Here is a 21,960-nt window from a genome sequence, read left to right as displayed (position 1 = left end):
GTGGTTATGGAAAATTAACACATCGATTACATACCTGGCAAAGCAGTCAGTGGACAGATAGAGATCTGCTTACCTTATCTTCAATATTCAACATATACTGGCCTGCAAAATAACTAGCACACCTGTCCAATTGTTCCTGAATATGAACATCCGATGGACCTGCTGGGTCTGCTAAATATGTTAAACTTAATAAAATCAGTAGCAACGACATTCTAGAGCGAGACTCATTGCAGCACCTAATACGTTAACAGCTTGTGAGACAGAAAGAGCTGATGTCTCTATTCCGACACGTCTCTCTCTCAAAAAAAGCTAAACTGTTGGGATAACGGTTTTCTTCCTCCTATTTACATGGCAAGTATTTGTCAACTGCTTAAAACTTCTTAAATAAATAGTTTTTAAAATGTTATTCAATTCCCTTTACAAAAATATTCACACATTGCCTTGCTTCTGGAGTCTCTCGCCCACTCCTAGCGGCACAGTGTAAGGTGTGGGTGGGGACTGGGCTACAGCCGAGAGCATGGCCTGGCAGCCAAAATGAATCTTGATTGCAATAAGGCTCTGGCAAGAAGGCCGTTCAGCCCAGTGTCAGCTTTCGTCCTTCCCTCGGCAAATGCTGCGCCATGTATTTGACAAAAGGATGAGCAGGTGCGATGAATCTTATTGCTAGGACTGGCTGCCCCTTTTTCCACCTTAAGCAGTGTCCAAGCACACTGGGGATCTCACTGAAAAACGGCAACAGGGATACTCTGGGATAGGGGGGATGGTAGGTCATCAAGTCCAGCCCCCTGCTCTAGGCCTCTTTGGAACCCCCCTTCAGGGAGTTGAAGGCTGCTATCAAAGCCCCCCTCCCTCTTCTCTTCCGCAGACTAAACAAGCCCAAATCCCTCAGCCTCTCCTCGTAGTTCATGTGCTCCAGCCCCCTAGTCATTTTTGTTGCCATGCGCTGGACTTCTCCAATGCATCCACATCCTTTCTGTAATGGGGGCCCCAGAATTAGGCAGAATACTCCAGATGTAGCCTCACCAGTGCTGAATAAAGGGGAATAATCCCTTCCCTAGATCTGCTGGCATTGCCCCTCCTAATGCACCCTAATATGCCATTAGCCTTCTTGGCTACAAGGGCGCACTGGTGACTCATATCCAGCTTCTCATCCACTGTAACCCCCAGGTCCTTTTCTGTCAAACTGCTGCTTAGCCAGTCGGTCCCCAGCCTGTAACTATGCTTGGGATTCTTCCGTCCCAAGGGCAGGACTCTGCACTTGATCTTGTTGAACCTCATCAGATTTCTTTTGGCCCAATCCCCCAATTTGTCTAGGTCACTCTGGACCCTCTCCCTACCTTCCAGTGTATCTACCTCTCCCCCCAGCTTAGTATCATCTGTGAACTTGCTGAGGGTGCCATCCATCCCCTCATCCAAGTCATCGATAAAGATGTTGGACAAAACCGACCCCAGAACCAACCCCTGTAAATGATCTGGATTTTATTCCCCCCTGAAGAGGGGCTGGTATTCCTGACTACCCTGATTTCTGACAGGGTAATGCAGAGACTGGTTCCCTGAGGTGACCCTCTGGCCTGAGCCGTGAGAGTACCAACAATCACAGGGATTCATCCGTTGTCACGGCGACTGTTGAAGCCGAGCGAAGGCCAGGAACACCCGCACCGGTGTTAATACTAAACTAGCCGCAGCAAAGCAGACGCACTGAGGTCTTGACTCAGACTGAGGCAGGAGAGAAGAAGCGAGCGTCAATCATGCCATGGACAAGCTCCGAGAACGTACTCGATGCCTCTGCAAAATGAACAGACGCCGCTAACTAAAAAAAAAACTCCTCCGATTAGGAGTTTGAGGGGCACATGCCCACCTAAGCCCCTCTAGGGACACTCCTGGAAGAAGAGTATTTCCATTTGGTTCACATTGCTTAACTTCCTGGTTTTACCTGTCCTCCTCCTCATCAGCACTACGGACAGCAGAAAACTGGTGCGGGACCCTGGCGTGATCACTGCTTCTTCCTTGCCGAGCTGAACGGTTTAAGGGCAAACAAAATGCAACAGCAATTTGAAGCGGGAAGGAGACACAGCGTGAGCTGGAACTGAGCTGAGCTGCCTGCCCACCCAGCTCCTAATGCACTTTCAATGCAGAGCTGCAGCGGGGGTCGGACCCAGACCCGGCGTGAGCCAGGCTGGCTGCCTGCCTGACTCCTAATACATTTTAAATGCAGAGACGCAGCAGAGATAGGTCCCAGAATGGTTGCAGGCCAGGACTGAGCCGGGCTGCTGGCCAGCCTGCTAAAAAATTTACTGGCAAAGGGGGGAGGGCAATGTGTGTAATTTATAGTATTAACCGATAAGCTTTTGCTTATCGGTTAATCGACGACAGTATTGCATCCTTAATCAGGACCCCTGGGAAGTCACCTGAGGTTTGTAGATACCACTGCATCCCCTTCCCTGCTAGCCTGGGTCCCCTCTTCTCTTGCTCTCACTGAGCCATGCTCTCCAGCTAGTGAAACCAAGAGAAAAGGGGGCCCCGGCTGGCAGAGGGGACTCAGTCATGTCTAAGCATCTCAGATAACTTCCCAGGGGTGGCAGCGTCGAGTAGGATAGGGTACACAGCGTGTTGCCTGGAAATCCTGGTGGTGATTTTAAGTGTTTTGAGCATGGTGGCTGGAGAACAGACAAAGTGTTGTAACTGGCTTGTTATTTTCTCATAGACTCATAGATTTTAAGGTCAGAAGGGACCATTATGATCATCTAGTCTGACCCCCTGCACAGTGCAGGCCACAGAATCTCACCCACCCCTCTGAGAATAATCCTCTCACCTATATCTCAGATATTGAAGCCTTCAAATACTTTGAAGATCCCAAAATGCAGAGAATCCTCCAGCTGTGATCTGTACCCCATGCTACAGAGGAAGGCGAAAAACCTCCAGGGCCTTTGCCAATCTACCCTGGAGGAAAATTCCTTCCCGACCCCAAATATGGCGATCAGCTAAACCCTGAGCATGTGGGCAAGACTCACCAGCCAGACACCCAGAAAGTTCTTTACAGTAACTCCTATCATCCCTCCATTGACCTATTTCCCACTGATAATGAATGGTCAATTAGTTACCAAGATCATGTTATCTCATCAAACCATCCCCTTCATAAACCCATCTAGTTTAATCTTGAAACCAGATAGATCTTTTGCTCCCACTACTTCCCTTGGAAGGCCGTTCCAGAACCTCACTCCTCTAATGGTTAGAAACCTTCATCTAATCTCAAGTCTAAACTTCCTACTAGCCAGCTTATATCCCTTTGTTCTTGTGTCCACATTGGTATTAAGCTTAAATAATTCCTCTCCCTCCCTGGTATTTTTTATTTGCTTATTTCAGGAAAAGGAACTAGGGCCAGGAAAACCAGCAAAAGGAGTGAAAGTGAAGCGACCCAAAAGCCGGATCTAGAGATTCCAGGCAGAAGGAACACAGGAGACAGTTGGGCTACGTCTACATTGGCATGATCTTCCGCAAATACTCTATAATGCAAGAGTTCTTGCGTTAAAGTATTTGCGCAAGAGAGCGTCTACACTGGCATGTGCTTTTGCGCAAGAGCATCCGTGCTAGTGTAGACGCTCTCTTGCGCAAGAAAGCTCGATGGCCATTTTAACTATTGGGCTTTCTTGCTCAAGAAATTCCTGCTTCCTGTCTACACTGGCCTCTTGCGCAAGAGGTCTTATTCCTGAGCAGGAGCATCATAGTTCTTGCGCAAGAAGCTCTGATTTCACACATTAGAACGTCAGTGTTCTTGCGCAAGAACTCCCCGCCAGTGTAGACAGGCAGCATGTTTTTGCGCAAAAGCGGCTGCTTTGGTGCAAGATCGCACCAAGGTAGACACAGCCTTGGAGTTGAAACAGATGGAAGCTGAGGAGCAAAAAGCAGCTCACCAGAGATCCATGCAACAAAAGTAACTCGAGGCTGAGAAGGAAATGGAAGCATAGAATTACAGAACACTAGAACTGGAAGGGACCTCGAGAGGCCATCAAGTCCAGGCCCCTGGAGCAAGCGCCATCTAGATCATCCCTGACAGGTGTCTGTCTAACCTGCTCTTAAATAACTCCAGAGATGGAGATTCCACAACCTCCCTAGGCCAGGGCTACTCAACTTTGGAAGCCCCAGGGGCCACAATGTACTCACCGCACATGCTGAGGGCCACAACTTAAGTGTGGTTGCATATACATGCAAATACGTATGCAAATATATGCAAATAGCTTCTTTCACACAATGACCCAGTGCTCCCGGCACCTCCTCCCTGGGGGCTAGAAATGCCGACACCCTGTACCCGTCTGTTCCAGCCAGCCTGTCCGATTGCATCGTTCAATGCTCACCCCGCTTGGGAGATGCCTCACCGTGGTGGAGCGTGTTCCCAGTGTTCAAAAGATCCCACCCGCGGGCCACGTGTTGAGCCCCACGTAAACGCAAACCGCCCCGCAGGCTGCATGTTGAGTAGCCCTGCCCTATGCAATTTATTCCAGTGTTTAACTACAAGCAGACACAGCCAGGCAGAAATTAGCCCTGGAACATAAAACGTACAGAAATGGAAGCCCAGATGTTCGCTATGAAACAGACCAAGGAAGCATGAAGCACCATGGTGGAGTGGAAGAGACAGAACCCCACAGCAGGGGGCTCCATCTCCCCAAAAATCCATACGTGGAGCAGGGTCGTGCCCAACCTAGAATGAATCTGGGAATGCGATGGAAAAGTTCGTCCCCTTTGAGAGACTGTGAAGGCTCTAGTTCCGGGGTGTCCAACACGCTAGCCACATGGGGTTCTTTGGCCGGTTGAGTATGACTAGTTGACGAGAGCAGTAGCCTCTATAGTAGCTAGACCATGCAGCAGCTCCTCAACATTATCGAGAGGCAAGCAAGCCGGCTGGATGCGCTGCACACATAGCAGCTGTGGGACTTTTTCCAATACACACCCGCCGCCCCTGCCAGTGCAATTTGGGCACCACTCTGTCCCTGGGGGCCACCCACCTCCCTCCACAGCAGCTTGCATATGAACCGTGGATTTATACAAATCTGCGACATTCTTGGACCACGCTGCACAAGAAGGCTCCACCACCCTCCCTCCCTGCGAATGTTTGTTTCATGCTTCGTTGCTGTCCTAGGTTTACGTTTTGGCTACGTCTAGACTTCCCCCTCTTGCGCAAGAGAATCTGCAAATGAGGCGAAGCAGGGAATATTGCAGCACCTCATTTGCATACTTAATGAGCCGCCATTTTTGGGCAAGGGGCTTTTGCACAAAAAAGGAGCAATCAACATAGATCCTTTCTGCGCAAAACCCCCCTCTTGCACAAGAGCCGTTCTGCCGCTTTTTTCCCAGGAAGAACAGCTCTTGCACAAGACGGGGGCTTTGTGCAAAAAGGAGCCATGTAGACGGCTCCTTTTTTGGGCAAAAGCCCCTTGTGCAAAAAATGGCGGCTCATTAAGTATGCAAATGAGGCGCAGCGATATTCACGCTGCGCCTCATTTGCAGATTCTCTTGCGCAAGAGGGGGAAGTCTAGATGTAGCTCTCGTGTTTAATAAATAAAATTCATGTGTTGCAAAGAAATCTTTATTCCATTACACGAAAGCAAGCAAGCACGCGTACCCCAGCAAAGCTAAGGTTGGTGCAGTGCTAAGACCAGCGCATGGACCAATGAGAGTAGCCCCCTAGTAATGCAGCCATTGCACTCCCATGCATAGCAACAAGTTTTACTGACTTTCAGCGCCAAATTGCTGCCTCAAGGCATTCCTGATCCTTATAGCCCCATGTTGTGCTCCTCTAATAGCCCTGGCCTCCGGCTGTTCAAACCTGGCCTCCAGGCACTGTGCTTCATTCGGTTCATCCCTGAGTAAAGCTTTCACCCTTCCCTTTGCAAATATTATGGAGGGTACAGTTTGCAGTCATAACTAGAGGGATGTTATCATTGGCCAGGTCCAGCTTCCCATACAAACATCGCCAACGGGCTTTCAGACAGCCAAAAGCACACTCCACAGTCATTCTGCACCTGCTCAGCCTGTTAGTGAAACGCTCCTTGCTGCTGCTGTCAAGGCTCCATGTGTCTGGCTTCACGAGTCACTGCATCAAGAGGTAGGCAGGGTCTCCAAGGATCAGAACTGGCATTTCCACTTCCCCCACAGTGATCGTCCAGTCCAGGAAGAAAGTCCCCGCTTAAAGCTTCTGGAACAGGCCAGCGTTCCAAAAGATGCATGAGTCGTGCGCCTTTCCAGACTAGCCTGCGTTAATATCTGTGAAACGCCCACAGTGATCCACAAGGACCTGCAGAACCGTGGAGAAATACCGCTTGTGGGCGACTGTACTTGGAGATTAGGTGGTCGGATGGCACGCACATTCCAATTGGCACCAATCACCCCTCTGCAGTTTGGGAAGCTCAACTGTGCAAAGCCAGGCACAATTTCACGCACCTTGCCCCGAGTCACAGGTTTTCGGAGCGAGATGCGACTGATAACCCTGCACCCTTCCATCAGCAGGAGCCCAATGGTCGACTTTCCCACTCCAAAATGATTGGTGACCAAGCCAAAACTTGCCTGGAATAACCAGTTTCCACAGTGCGATCGCCATGTGCTTCTCCACCAGCAGGGCAGCTCCCATACGCATGTCCTTGCGCTGCGGGGTGAAGGCGAGCTCAGCACGCAATCCCACAAAAGTGGCTTCCCTCCTTGGGAAGTTCTGCAGCCGCTGCTCGTCACCCCAGGCTTGCATGATGGTGGGATCCCACCAACTAGGGCTTGTTCCCCGAGCCCAAAACTTTTTCCAACTTTTCCACTGTGGCCAGCACCTCCGTGAATGCCGCAAGCAATCTCGTGGCGTGCGAATGCCGCTCAGACTCTTCATTATCACTTTGCAGCTTCAGGAACGACTCCCCTGCCACGGGTGAGGTGCTGGCGAGACCCATCTGCAGCTGGGGATCCATTCCCGCACCCCAGGGAGGCAGAGCGCACAGCACAGAAGCCACTGAAAGATGGCGCCAAATGCGGACGGAAGCGCAGGGATTGCTGGGAGGCTAAGCGATGCCCCATGGGGCGTTGGGACAGGACCAGCCTGCCCCGCGTTCCCCTGCAGTAGAAGAGGAAGCGGGGCACTGTGGGATAACCGCCCAGGATCCACCGCTCCCTAAACTGGAGGCGGACAGTGTGGGCACCCAGTAGCGTTTTCGCGGCTGCACTCTGGGAATAGCACCGTAAGTGCCAGCGCTTTACAGCTGTCAGTATAGACATGGCCTCCAAGCCCTCGAATGAAGCCCCTGATGACGGGGCCGTGACAGTCACTTCCCAGGCAAGGAGATCCCTCCCCACCATCCAGGCATCGAGCACTGAGTGAAGGGGTGATCAACATAAACTCAGGGGAGGAGGTGGATTCTTTGCATGGGTTTCACCCTGCAAAGGAAATGCAACTCCACAGGGGGTGGGTCAGTAACATACAAGGTCTTCATTCACCCATTCCTCCCGAAAACCCCAGCAGGCCTATATGCAGGGGGGAGCGAAGGGTGTGAAAACACCCCCCCAACATCTCCCAACTAAGCATGGCCTAGCCGGTGGGGGGAAGGCTGGGGCTGATTTCCCCACTTACTTGGAGGACCATGGGGGGTGCATTCAACACCTCTGCAGTCCACATTTACAAGAAAAGCACACCCCTCACACACAGAGAAATTCCTGTGTACAGGCCTACCCAGAGACACACCTGGACTGAGAACCTTTACTAAAGGGAAAGGAAAACCTGTATCTAAACACACACTGAAGTTGAAAGATTCAATGAACACTGAACAAACTGATCTGTTTAGCCAGAAGGTGTGGTACGATAATCATAATTGGATGCACTTCCTGGTCATGAATTTGCTGGTAATTTTACATCTCTTACTACACACTCTGTCGGTTAAAACTGATACTAGTGGCAAATCTGTTTAAAAATGCAATGTGCATGATTTGTAGAAAAATCTCTAGTACGGACTAGAGGTGTGTCTAGACTACATTCCTTTTTCGAAAGAGGAATGCAAATGAGGGAAATCGAAAATGCAAATGAAGCGCTGATTTACAAATTTCACAGTTCATTTGCATAATCACGTCCGGTCGCTTTTTTGAAAAAGATTTTTTTGAAAAAGAAAGCAGTTTAGACACAGTTCTTTCAAAAAAACCCAAACCAACTCTTTTTCAAAAGAACTCTTATTCCTGAAAAAAGATGAGGTTTACAGGGTTTTTTCCCCCGCAAGAACCACATCTAAACTGCTTTGTTTTCCCAAAAATTTTTCGAAAAAGTGATCAGATGCGATTATGCAAATGAAGCGTGAGATTTGTAAATCTACACTTCATTTGCATTTTCAATTTCCCTCATTTGCATTCCTCTTTTGAAAGAGGAATGTAGTCTTGACGCACCCTAGGAGTGGTAACAAGAAAGTCCTATAAAGCTACTGCTGCTCAAATAGCACCTGTAAACAGGCTAGCACTTGGCACAGCAGAGAAAGTTTAACCAATCGAGACTGCTGTGTGGAAGGGGAAACTGAGGCACATCACCTCAGAGCATTGGTGTCTAACTGCCAAGACACCTACCTTTTAAAAGACATTGCTATCTGCATTATATTAGCAATGTTGCACACCAAAACATTTTCAGGCAACCTGGGAACAAAAGCACCTATGGATGACAGGCCAGTGTTTGGTAATATTTGGAGGTTGCATAACCAATACTAAAAAGTCTCAGAGGGGTAGCTGTATTAATTTGTATCTGTAGAGCCCAGCAGGGATACAAAATGTGTATCCACATCCATACCTGCAAGAATGAGCCACAGATATACACATCCATATCCGCGGAGGCAGATACCCACGGATAGAAAGCGGGTAGCCCCAAATTTGTAGGGTTCTAGATACAAAATTTGTATCCACAGCTGCATCTGTAGCCACAAAAATGAGCTGCGGATATATCCACATTAATAGCTGCAGATACCCGTGGATATAAAGCAGATATCCACAGATCTGCGGGCCTCTATGTATCTGCAAAAACAACAAGAAGTACTGCGGCACCTTACAGACGAATCATTTATTAGGGCAGAAATCTGTTGGTCTCTAAGCCCTGGACTACACTAGGGAGTTATTTCAAATAATCAGTGGAGTGTCCACACTACCGACCCTGTTATTTCAAATTAACAGGCTGGTTATTTCAAAATCTGTACGCCTGCTTTCTTCGGGGAATAACGCTTATTTCAAAATAGTGTTAGTGTGGACACTCCACAGCTGGTATTTCACAATAATTATTCCCCAGAGTAATCTGAAGTAATTGTTCCCCAGTGCTTACTGGGGCTCTAAATCAAGATCGCACATCTACGTTAACGGAGCCTGCCTTGGAGTCTTTTCGAGGGTCCCTCATAGCGTGGACACGCTACTTCGATTTTGTTATTTCAAATTTAGTTATTTCGAAATAATTTCCTAGTGTAGACATGCCCTAAGGTGCCACAGGACTCCTCGTCGTCAAAGCCAAAAGGGGATTTTAGGCATTCTGCCTCCGCGTTGGTGAGCGACCAAGCCTCTGGCAGGAATCTCTGAGGGGTAGGGGACATGGCATTCCATATGCTTTATGGAAATATGGTTAGGGTATGAACATGGTATAACCGAGAGGTGCTTTATGCAAGATGGTTCATATAAGGCATCGCTGGAGAGGTTATGATATACTGAAAAGGATCATCGCCTTTGTAGGCCTGTATCATTTTTGTATCTGAAGTGAGGAATCTTGACCGCTGTACAGGCGACCTGGACTTACAACCACCCGACTGACAACCCCCCGCATTTACAACCATTTTTTTCATGCGAGATAGCTCCTAAAAACCCCAGTTTACATCCGCAGCTCGCACTTACGACGGTGTACGACGCAGACTCCATACATCAACCCAAAACAGGAAACGTACGAAGTCATCAGACTTGCCAGTCTGCAGCTGCTGCTTGAACTGCTCGCATCTCCACCACATCGCTCTTCACTTCTTAGTTATTTTTGTGCATGATTTGAACTATTTAGTTTCGTTTTCCTCCATTTCCGTAGTTGACTTTGGTATTTTCAGGGTATGAAATAGATTTCCAGGGACAGAACCGCCATTTATAACATTGCGCCTATGGGAAATAAGGATTCGACTTACAATGGCTCTCCAGGAACCAATTAGGTCGTAAGTGCAGGGGTCACCTGTATCTGTATTTCATATTTGCCGCTTTGGTCACTTGCATGATGTGCGTGACACATTCCCCAAACAGCGAGCCATAAACCACAGCGGAGTAAGTCACAAAGCTCCTGCCAGAAACTCTCCCAGGAAGGAATTTACAGGGTCACGGTTTACTCTTTCCGAATTCCAACAAAATGGTGTCTATGCCCTGGTGCAAAGGTTGACGTATTGTCCACGTTACTGCTACAGACTGGCTTCCGCCACCCTACCCCATAGCTGCAGCCCTAGACGACAAACAACGGCTTTCCCGTTGCCTATGGCGGCCTAAAAGTCTGAGGTCTTGACAGTGGAAGCAGGTTTAAAACAAATAAAAGGAAGTTCTTCTTCACACAGCGCACCGTCAACCTGTGGAACTCCTTGCCTGAGGAGGTTGTGAAGGCTAGGACTATAACAGGGTTTAAAAAAGAACTAGATAAATTCATGGAGGTTAAGTCCATTAATGGCTATTAGCCAGGATGGGTAAGGAATGGTGTCCCCAGCCTCTGTTTGTCAGAGGGTGGAGATAGATGGCAGGAGAGAGATCACTTGATCATTACCCTGTTTGGTTCACTCCCTCTGGGGCATCTGGCATTGACCACTGTCTGCAGGCAGGATACTGGGCTGGATGGACCTTCGGTCTGACCCAGTATGGCTGTTCTTATGGTAAGTCTCAAACAAGCCCCCCAGCCATATGGTAAGCAGAGAAAGGTTATGGCAGGCAACACACGCTGACTGTCCTACTTTATATGAGTAATGATCAATAGACATTTGTCAGGTTTGGGGAGGAGAGAGGTGGCCTTATTTAGGCTTTTTTAATTCAATCGTTTCCAACTCCAAATTCCATTTAGTCCGTTAGGTGGATTCTCTCACCAATCGCTTTATGATCCAGATCTCAACAGGAGGAGTCTTGACCTAGAAAGCATTTCCATCTCGGGGGTTATGCATCCATCACGGTGGCATCCGACTGCCTTCACTTCCTAGGAAAGTGCCAATACGCATGTCTAATGCAAAAATCCTTTCCGCGCATTCTAGCAGCATCACGAAACGAAGTTGGTCTCCTTCAGCCCTCAGTGATGTTTACAAATGTATGTAGGCACCAGAAGCGTAATGCAGCCATTAACACCCCGACACGGAAAAGAAGATTTCCATTCAGCAAGATGAATGGCTGCTATTTAATAGGATTCCAGCTTTCAGATCCTAGACGGCTCGCATGACAGGTTGAACCTCTCTGGTCTGGCATCATGCAGGGCCTAGCATGATTTGAGTTAGCCAGATGTCCTCTTATCATGGGTGTAGCCAAGTTTCCCGCAGTCCCATAAAGTTTGTTTATAGCTACCAGTCCTGGCTCTCTGTGTTCTCTAGCTCTCAATGTACCTCTAAATGTCTTCTAAGAGCCCAGGAAGCAATGGAAGTGTTGGTTGTGCTGCTAGACAATATCGACCTTTCGTGGTGCGGCAAATTCTCTGGTTCGACACCAGTCAGGTCCCAAGGGTGCCAGACTAGAGAGCTTCAACCTGTCGCCGATTAGGGGGAAATGAGGCACTTAAACCAAAACAACATTGTGCCTACAGAAACACAAAGCAATGACCTGATTAGAATATTATCAGATAATCATATGTAAGAAGCCCCTAGGTACAATTCTCAAGCAATGTGTGGAAGAAGATACGAATCGCTAGTCGGCTAAATTCTGCTTTGGTTGTGTTAATCTGGAGTCAATCCAGCAATTTCAAAAGAATTACTCTAGATTTAAACCCGTGTAACCAGAAACAGAGAGTTTGGTCCCTGGCCTGCATAAACAAGAGAACAAGGTTTTATTTTAAAGAAGCCACAGAAATTTCTTTACCTAATTATGTGACAGGGACCTGGGTGTGAAATCGCAGCTACAAACCCTCCAAGACCAAGCCAAGTGGGTTTGATTTGCTCTCTTTGCAGTAAATAAACAGTAGATTTTTGCTGTAGCAGTCAGTCTGGTTTCCATTTCTGTTCCCAACTCTGGGCTCCTAGCGCTGTCTAGTCCTTGGACACTACATCTTTACCCTTTGTCCTTCCTACAAGCTGAATCTAATTTCAGGATGTGGATGAAGTTAGCTTGGCAGCTGTCTTCAGGCTGCTCCTTGCCAGACCCACAGCCGAGACCTCAGGCAGAGTTTGCATGCTTTGTGGAACGTGCAGGGTTTGAACTGTCATGATCTTAAAATCGCAACTGGCCCCTAAATATAGTTCCAGATTTCACTGTGTAATCCCTCCAGTTTAAATATTCCACTAAAAAAGTGACAGACTTGTGCTACTAAAATTCAATCAGTAGTTTGGGATGAAGATGGAAAACCAGGAAGCTTAAGGATCCAGAGTGTAACATGCCCAGGCATGGTTTAAAATGCACGGTCCAATGCAAGAGTCCCCACAACAAAATGCAAATCAGGGGAGGTTGTTTTTCCATTAAAAAAACAATGCCCAGGTAAGAACCTTGCAGATTAAGTTTCTTCCCAAGCAAACCATAGAATGATAGAACCATCGGTAATTTAGTTAGAGTTGGGTCCTGCTTTGGGCAGGGAGTTGGACTCGGTGAACTCCCGACGTCTCTTCCAAACCTACGACTCTATGAAATGTAAGGCTGGAAGAGACCTAGAGAGGTAGTTACAAGCTCCTGAAATATGGTCAAAATGATCAAGCATCCACAAAGACAATATTAGGAGGCACTGCTGGAAAAGCACCCACATCCAGCTGAAATATGAGGATGGGCCCCACTGTTTTTAAACAGAGCTTTAGATTGATTAGGTCACACTATCTTGTCTTTTCCAATCTCCTCTTCTGGTCCCTACAGTGAAACCCTGTTGATTCACACTAACTACGGGAGGGCTACCGTAACTTAAGGAAGTTGGTCGCTTAAGTCTGCTCATAAACATAACTTCAAACCAACACCGTGGTGCATCGTTAAGTATATTTTAATCGTTTAGCCTGAAGAAAAAGAAAGGTAGCGAAAGCTGAATCATTTGTTTCAGAAACGAGCACCTTTCATCAGCAGATCTCAAAGTGCGTTACAAAGGAGATCAGTATGATTAGAAATGGAGTTTTGGTAGTAGGACTTCTCATCAGACAGCAACTCCCCATGATATGCTGCCACAGTTCTGGTCAGCAGAACAAGCGACTCTAGATCACTGTAGCTATAGCGGAAAAGGGTTGGCTGGCAAGACGCTCTCAGTAGAGGCCCTCGGATTGGTTGACTTTCAGAGGACACTGCAGGCTCCTTTGGTTCATTTGGCCTCTGATGAGGGGGAGAGGGATTGAGGAACTGGCCAGTGAACAGCTGTGGAAATGTTTGAATTCATGTGCTGGGGCTTGCTAAGGGGGTGAGACGAATGTATGGCATTTGTCCTCTTAAATAATTGGCAGGATGCTCAGAAGTAGCATAAAAGACTAAAAGTGCTTTTATTCATTCTAAATCAAAAAAGAAAGATTCCCTGCTGTCAACACTTCTAAGGATTGGGGTGAGATAGCTGGGGATGTATTTGTGAGCAGAACATAAGAGCGGCCTGCACTGGGTCAACCAAAGGTCCATCTAACCCAGTGTCCTGTCTTCCGACGGTGGCCAATGCCAGATGCCCCAGAGGGAGTGAGACGAACAGGAAAACATCAAGTGATCCCTCCTCTGTCACCCATTCCCAACTTCTGACAGAGGCTAGGGACACCTTTCCTACCCATCCTGGCTAATAAGTATTGATGGACCTAACTTCCATGAATGGATCCAGCTCTTTTTTGAACCCTGTTAAAAATCCTGATCTTCACAACATCCCGATCCATAGCCTCCCTGGGGAGCTGAGAAGTGAGAATTCATGAAGTTTTGTTGTAGGGAGAAATGAAAGTAAGATGACAAAGCTGGCCGTGTTGGGACAGGATTAGGTGACACCGCTGTGTGACACAGACACAGCCAACAGGTCTCATTTTTCATTCCAGGTTTAGGTACATTTTGAGGCCCATAAAATGTGAGAAGTCAAAGACTATTCTCCTGGTAGTGCCACGAGCCCCTACTGGGACATACCCGTGCTGCACAAATACCTAGAGCCAATGACGTTTTGCTTTTCCCGCTCCCCATCTGTTCAAGCGTATTTAAAAGCGTGCCAAGTCAGGTTTATCCCTGTCATGTTTATTGCTGCTTTGAATCCAACAAATGACTCAGAGTGCAATCAAACATTTGTCTGGCTTTGTTCATTCTTTGCGGGGAGAGGCTGCCAGGCCAACGGCTGCTCACGCAGAGTGCGGCTTCACCAGCCAAACGGTGGCCAAGGAGTAGTTCTACCAGAATTACAAAACCGGGAAGCAAGTCCTCTGTCCCCCAACACTCTGGGCAAATCTAGCTGCATATTTATTCTGAGCCCTTCACTGCCACATCAAACTGACTGTCCTATTATCGGCACAAAGCCAAGGCATGCCCCTCTGCCATGGATTCTGGCCAAACGGTCTCTATGACCAAGGATAAATGGACACAAATCAGACACCACAAATGGGAACACACAGAAACCTGATTCATCTGAAGAAGTGGGTTGTGCCCACAAAAGCTCATGATACCTTCTACATTTTTTGTCAGTCTCTATGGTGCTGCTAGACTATTCGTTATTTTTTAAGTTTTTACGCAGAAACCTGTAGGGCAACAGTGGGGAACCTAAGGCCTGGGGGAAGGATGTGGCCCCGACTTGCCTGGATCTAGCCCCCAAGACTCTGGGCTCCTCCCCCCCAGCACTGGGGAGCCCGCATTGGTGCTCCAGCCCCAGCTGGAGTGTACAAAATCTACTAGCCTGGGTCCCCTTGGCTCTAGTGCGAGAGAGGAATGTGGGGAGCATCTTTCTCTTCAGTTGGGGGCCACGTCTGCAAGGGTTTGGTTTTTCTTTTTTGCTTCTCTCTTGTGTGCAGCCCCTGACTGATTTTTCTGCAGGTCAGCGGCCCCCGACCCAAAAAAGGCTCCCCACCCCGGCTGTAGGAGAACACTTTAACCTGCTTGGGCACTCATTAAAAGTAGCCATTCTTCTACAATGGAATTTCACAAGCCAACTACAGAGAGAGAGTGCGGAACTACGCAAATGTGATACTCTTTCTCCTGGCTTGAACAAAGACCTGCAATGGACAGCCCATTATAAAACCTGCTCTCCTTACATTCAACACCCAGTGGACATCAAAAGCTACGTATGGGATGCTACTCAATTAGCCTCATTAGCACTGGCACTACAACTGACAGGTACTTCCCCCCCCTTCTTTTTCTGTTATAAATTGTGAGGGTCCCCCTTTTTTCCTCCACTCTGCTCAACTGAGGAAGTGGGTTTTGCCCACGAAAGCTCATGATACTCGATCAATGTTTTGGTTAGTCTCTAAGGCTGTGTCTACACTACACCTCTCCGTCGACAGAGAGATGTAGATTAGCAGGGCTTGACAAATAATACAATCTACTCGCCCGTGGCGAGTAGATTGTAACCCGGAAGAGCTGGGTTCGGACGATCTGTGCATGCGCAGATTGCCAGACAGCACGGCTGGCGAGCGGGGCTCACCGCGGTTTGGCAAGCCCTGTAGATTAGGCACGTCGAAATTGCTAATGAAGCAGGGATTTAAATATCCCGCGCTTCATTAGCATAAACATGGCCACCACTCTTTTTGAGAAATACAGGATCTGTCGAAAAAGGATTTATTTTCGACAGATCCGCATCTAGACTGCTGTTTTTTTTAAAAAGCTGTTTCAAAAAAAATGCGGCAGCCATGTTTTGCTAATGAAGGGATATTTAAATCCCTGCTTCATTAGCAATTTCGACGTGCTTGATTTGCATCCCTCTGTCAACAGAGGGATGCAGTCTAGACGTAGCCTAAGGTGCCACAGGACTATTTGTTTTTAAAGCTACAGACTAACCTGGCTCCCCCTCTGAGACTTTTAAAGCTAACGAGATCAGGGCAAAGGAGAGGAGAAATCTGCATCTAAACAGGTCCATGCTACTCGGAAGTAGGTAGATGGTTTCCAAGCAAACTCCGTCCCAGCTGACAGACTTGTAGCAGAATGCATACAGGAAACTGAACCTTTTGCCGTCACTGAGTCCTTTTGAGGCTCAAAGTTTGTTGAGCTGTGCACCCTGGGAATAAAGCAGTATGGTCCTCAAAGAGACCCCATATATAGTCAGGTTGCTTCTATCCAGCAAAGCACCAAGTTGTTTTTCAGGGTAACAGATCTTAGGCCATAGAAGAGCTCAGAGCCATTGCTAGGTATCATACATGAGCGGAACCACTTTTATTACTGGTAGGCAAGATACACATTTTCACAAGAGTTCAGCTAGTTTCTTTTCCATTAGGAACAGCTAAAATTTTGGAAGTTAACGTTATGAAAAATAATTGTATTTGTATATAGATCTATAAAAACAACATTCCATTAACACAGAGATGGTGCATGTCCCTGCTCTGCTAGCAACCTCCAGCTAGAGAATCAGGAACCCTCCCCTTAGCACCGATTACATGGGGGAATGGAAGGGGAATACAAGTGAGTAGGCTAATTCAGCAGGTCTGTTTAATTAATGCACACTGTGGATTGACTTTTTATCTCTCTCTATCAAGGAAGCCACCCTTCTAAACTGGTTTTCCCCTCCACAAGAATAATTTTTAAAAAGAGAAGCCCAAGAATGTATTTCTTCATAGTTTGTAAGGTATATTTCTCTTCTCTTCCCCTGCAACAATTTAATCACCACCATCGAAGCTTGAAATGCAGGCTCTCTGGTTTGTTTATTGTAGGGTAGTTTGTGAACATTAGGAATATTCCCCTGGGTTTGTTTTCAGAGGGCTGTTCTTTGGCTCTGCATTGCTGACTTAGAAATAGTATTTATATGAGGTTAGAAAAAAAATAAGGAAGAGCATTGAAGTGTTCCTCTGAGAGGAAACCCCATGCAAAGCTACGTGGACTTTGCAACTGGAAGAAAAAAAGGCAGATTACATTTGGGTTTTTCTAACGACTGATAAACACACGTAGGGAGGGTATATTAATAAAAGGGCTTCCATTATTTGGTTGCTTTAGTCCTTCTATTAACATTTCTTTCCTCTCAAATGGTGTCAATTTCTTGGCAAGAAGCCCTTTTTTGCAGCAACATCGGCACAAGGGGAGGCGAGATGGGGTAGCAAACTACTTCAGCGCCAGCGCGTGGAGCTTACCCGTAGAATTTGGAATCTTGCAGCAAAATGAAGGAATAAAAATAAAGCCTCCACCGGTGGCCAAAAAAAGGAATGAAACCAGAGAATTTAATTTTTCACCAGGTCGTCTTCACGGTGAATGTGTCAGATCTGGGGCTTAGCCGGGTAACTTTCTGCATCGCTTCTGCAAATGTTTGAATTTCAATCCTTGAGAAATCTCTCCCAATGAATGTGAATTCTGCTTCAGCACTTGGGCCTGAGCAAGGGTACGTTAGCAAAACAGATTTTTATACGCCCTCTAAAAAGGTAACAACTTAGCATTTACAGAAATGCCAGAACCTGCTTCTCAAAGTTTTGCATACACCAAAAAAGAAAGGTAATGAAGCCCTTGACACAATATTCCTGATAAAAGGAGAAACTTCCAGTGCCCCAAAAGGCCCATCTCCTTAGAAAACTGACCTGACAAAGAAGATCACTGAGAAGTTCTGCCGGCAGAAAACAAATATATTTCACACACCACAAAGTCCTCAAAAGGAATCTCTAGTTAACAACTTAAAGATCTGGGAGCAAGAGAACTTTACATTTCACAGATTTCGGCGGTATTCGGAGCGGACATTTCTTATTCATAAATGGGGCAGCAAAGGAACCTTTTCGCAGGAGGACAAGCACCCAGTGTGGGTGAATTTGCCCGGGGCGGGGAAGAAATGAGCTCAAACAGGAAGGAGCGGTGCCCTCTGCCTACATCCTCAGCATGCAGATGGATTACACCACCAGGGTTCTTATTGCTGGGCCTGTCACATGCTTTAGTGGCCATGATGAAAGTCATGCATGTTTAGATTCAATTAGCAACACACTCAAGCTCCTGGCGAGCTGCCAACATGGCCGTTTGGGTTGTAAAGTCTGGGGGCCCTAATGAAAGGGGAGTTTTGTTGAGTAGAACATGATGCGGCTCTCTGGAGGAGTGGGAGGAGAAGGTTGATTAAACTGTCCTGTTTGGCAAAGAGCAAACAGAATCGACACAGACCTCAGTGGTCAGAGATACCCTGTACAGCCACTCCCTGACTTACGAACACATCGACTTATGACCAACCTCCCATTAACCCCATTACAATATTTTCGAGTTGAGAACCATATGCATCAAGTTTTTCAAACAGCGCGGGCAGCGCATTTAAGGGTTTTTCCGACTTACGAACAAATTGAGTTACAACCAGGTGTTCGGAACGTTACCCGTTCGTAAGTCAGGGACTGCCTGTATCCTATTAGTCAAAAGGAAAGCGGGGGGGGGGGGGGAATCACATCTTGGGAAGCCAAGCCCCCCATCTTGTCTCCTTCCCAGCATCCCCTTATTGCTTCTGGAGGTCAGTATGTTATAGTTTGGTTTTGTTTGTTAAAAACAAGAGGACACAAGCCTACACACAGCAATGAGTTCTGGGAACCAGGAAACATTCATGAAATCACATGGGAATTCATCTAAACCTCCCACGGCACTTCAGCACCACTGCAGAGCGGTTACGGTCTGCAACATGCAAGGGCATTAAAAAGATGGGCAAAGTAATGCATCTCCCCCTCCCCCCCAAAAAACCAAGGAGCCTTGTCTAGCTGCAGCATGTTAAGTCTAACTGGCCGACAAGAACAGCTGCCAGGATGCTAAAGAAGAGGAGGAGGAGGTTTCCTGGAGAAGGGGGTGAAAGCTATTTTCCTCCTTCCTTCCCTCCCCCAAACCCCCGCCCCTCAAACACACAATGTTATTTGCAAACAAAGAGACAATGCACAGTCCTGAGAACATGCAATGCAAGAGAGGGTCTTGCAGCCAGCCCAGTCGCACCTGGTTATCTCTGGGTTGTTATTTGTGGTAGAACAACGGGAGCACATGCTATGCCAGCAAAAGACTCTGGGAAATGCAGGTCCCTTTCCCATTCATCTGTTTCCGTGTTATACACTTGCACGATGCTCGTGACATTGTTCAGGTGCCAGTTGTACCCCCCCACAATATAGATCTTCTTTTCTAGCAAGCAACAACCAGCTTCCGACTGTCCTGCCCGCATCGGGGTCACGGTTGTCCATTGGTCAGTTTCAGGCACGTAGTATTCCACAGCCAATACATCAAAACAACGGTCCACGTGGTCCATGCGCCCTCCTAGGGAATAAATCCTCAGATTTGCACTCACCATGGCATGCAGGACTCGGGGTTCGTTCATTGGGGTTTTAAACTCCCATTGGTCAACTGTGGGGTCATAACAGTGCAGGGCTTTTTTGTCTTCCACAGATATGCCATACCCACCCGATATGTACAGCTTCCCTCCCGCTGTGGCCCCAGCATGCCCCCACGTCCTTCGTTTGAGGGAGCACACGTAGGTCCACTCGTTCTTTTTGGGACAATACTTCTCTACGGAGGCCAGGCTCCCCGACCGGTTCCTCCCACCCGTGGCATACACCACGCCGTGCAAGACGTTCAGCTGAAATTGTATCCTGCTCTCTTGCATGGCTTGGATGCGCAGCCACTGGTTCAAGTGGGGGTCGTAGCGGTAGCAGATATCGACCGCGCCCTCCCCACTGCGGTACTGCAGGTGCTGTCCCCCTACCACGTAGACAAAGTTGTCAAGCACCGCCACACAGGCGTGGCTGCTGCACACCTCCATCTCCGTGAGCTCCTTGAATTGACGCACATTGGTGTCTGGCAAGTAATATACTTTGCCGCTCACGGTCCGGTCGTTGTCGGTGTACGGGGTGCCGCCGAAGGTGATGAGGGACAGGACGTCCGAGCGGATGGTGGTTCGAGGAGACTGCATCTCATGCTGGCGGAAGGGCAGGATCTGGTAGTTGAACGCTTCCAGCAGATACTGCCGGCACAAGACGTCCTCCACCATGATGTCCAGGGTCTGCACGCTGTCCACCAGCTCGGATGATTTCATGAGCGGGAAGCGAATGTGGCAGAGCACCTGGCTGGCGTTGGCCCGGCGGGACTGGTCGTGCTGCAGCCAGCGGATGGCAGCGTGGAAGAGGTCTATTTCACTGCAGCTCTTCAGTTTATTGCTCTGCAAGAAGAAGACCAGGCGATCCAGGGGCAGGTGCAGAAAGTCTTCTTCTTTGGAAATCTGAAGAAAGTGCCTAAAGGTGAAGGCGTCCACCGACTCCTTCAAGGAAGCCAGACTGAAGGTGGTGGCCATCTGCCCGATATTAAGACACGTTTCCACGCTCATCGCAGACTTCAGGAACTCTTCGCAGAGCTCCACCACAGGCACCATCTGGAGGAAGACAGCCGCACCCAGCACATCCTGAATACAATCCAGATCGAGGGTCACTTCGGCGCTATAAGCAAAGTCTATTATGTGTTTCAGTCCCTTGGCGGACACCCCTTTCAGTTCAATCACATCTTGATTGGTTTCTCTCATCCCTCCGGTGAACATGGCCCTGAAGATCAAGAACACAAAGAGAAATGTGAGAGAGTAAAGTGATGTGCTGCCTACCTCAAGGGTTTTTGGGGAGTGGGGTGCAGGCTGGTAATCAAATCACAATGTCTTGAAAGGCCTAACTGCACAAGAGAAATGGGAGCTCAAAATAACAGGTACTCAGATAAAAGAACAGATACTATACACGGTACATAGCATGGAGATAAGAATGAGATATTCTAGTTACAAAATAAGGTTTCAGTCCTTGCATTGACACCAGAAGGAGAAGGGATGCACCAGTCCAGCTATACTGCGTGGCTATTTTGGGATACCGGAGGTACCCCGAAATAGCTACGCCAAGTCTTAACAAGCCGCCTGTTATTTTGAAATATTTTTTGAAATAATGGGTGTGCTATTTCAACATCCCTGTAACCCTCATTCTGCAAGGGTTAAGGGATGTCTCAAATTAACGCATCATTTTAAAATTTGGCGCTGTGTAGATGCGCCAAATTTCGAAATCAGTTATTTTGAAATAGAATCGAAATAAGAGACGCAATTTGTGTGGCGCAAATTGCATCTCTTATTTCGAGTTTAGGGTCCTGTGTAGATGCACCCTAACTAGTGAACTAACCGTTCCGCCATAAAGGCAGACAATACAAACTGCCTGACAAACGTATCCCCTCATTTGATGATTTTCAACAACAAACAACAAAAGCACCTTAAGAAACATATGCTCGGGGCTTAGAAACATTGGTGGCTTTAGCAACAGTCACTTCTAATGGACCTGTAAAAACAACCAGGTTACTGCACAACTAGATTCCTGATTAGCAAATGCAAATGGGAGGGTGTGTGTGGATGCAACAGAAGCACCCCAATTTCTGCAGGTGCTGGCCTTTGGAGGTTGGATGATGTGTTGGGTTTCCATGTAGCCGGGTGCTGTGGACCGGATTTCAGTTTGGCCTATTGCATTGTGCATGAACTCATTAATAGCTTTCAGATTCTGGACATGAGGAGCACTTTGCAATTGGCTGCAAATCTCAAGGCAAGGATCTGATGTTTCTGGAGGGTCACATTCCACTTAGGAATTGTGAGAGCTGCAGAGGGCAGGCTGGTGGCCAGTCACAGAGACCGCCTGCCTGTGGCTAATGCCCATGCACGTAGGCCATATCGAGCACTGTAGGAGCACAGGGCAGCCGTTGCTGAGTCTTACACTTAGGGTT

The 21,960-nt window shown here is 47.7% G+C and overlaps 1 protein-coding gene across 2 annotated transcripts in view; it reads right to left on the bottom strand.

Moving 5' to 3' along the window:
• Nucleotides 1-15,149: 15,149 nt before the first annotated feature.
• KLHL26 (kelch like family member 26) overlaps nt 15,150-21,960 on the bottom strand; it is a 32,116-nt gene continuing 25,305 nt past the window's right edge. For both annotated transcript variants that reach the window (XM_075902884.2, XM_075902886.2), the window contains one exon: nt 15,150-20,762. In XM_075902884.2, coding sequence (XP_075758999.1) covers nt 19,181-20,762 — 1,582 coding nt within the window. In that variant the 3' untranslated portion in view covers nt 15,150-19,180. The remainder of the gene's footprint in view (nt 20,763-21,960) is intronic.

The sequence above is a fragment of the Pelodiscus sinensis genome, chromosome 32 (assembly GCF_052426305.1).
Source record: "Pelodiscus sinensis isolate ZL-2025 chromosome 32, ASM5242630v1, whole genome shotgun sequence".
Classification (NCBI taxonomy): domain Eukaryota; kingdom Metazoa; phylum Chordata; order Testudines; family Trionychidae; genus Pelodiscus; species Pelodiscus sinensis.
This window is presented reverse-complemented; position numbering and strand designations above follow the sequence as displayed.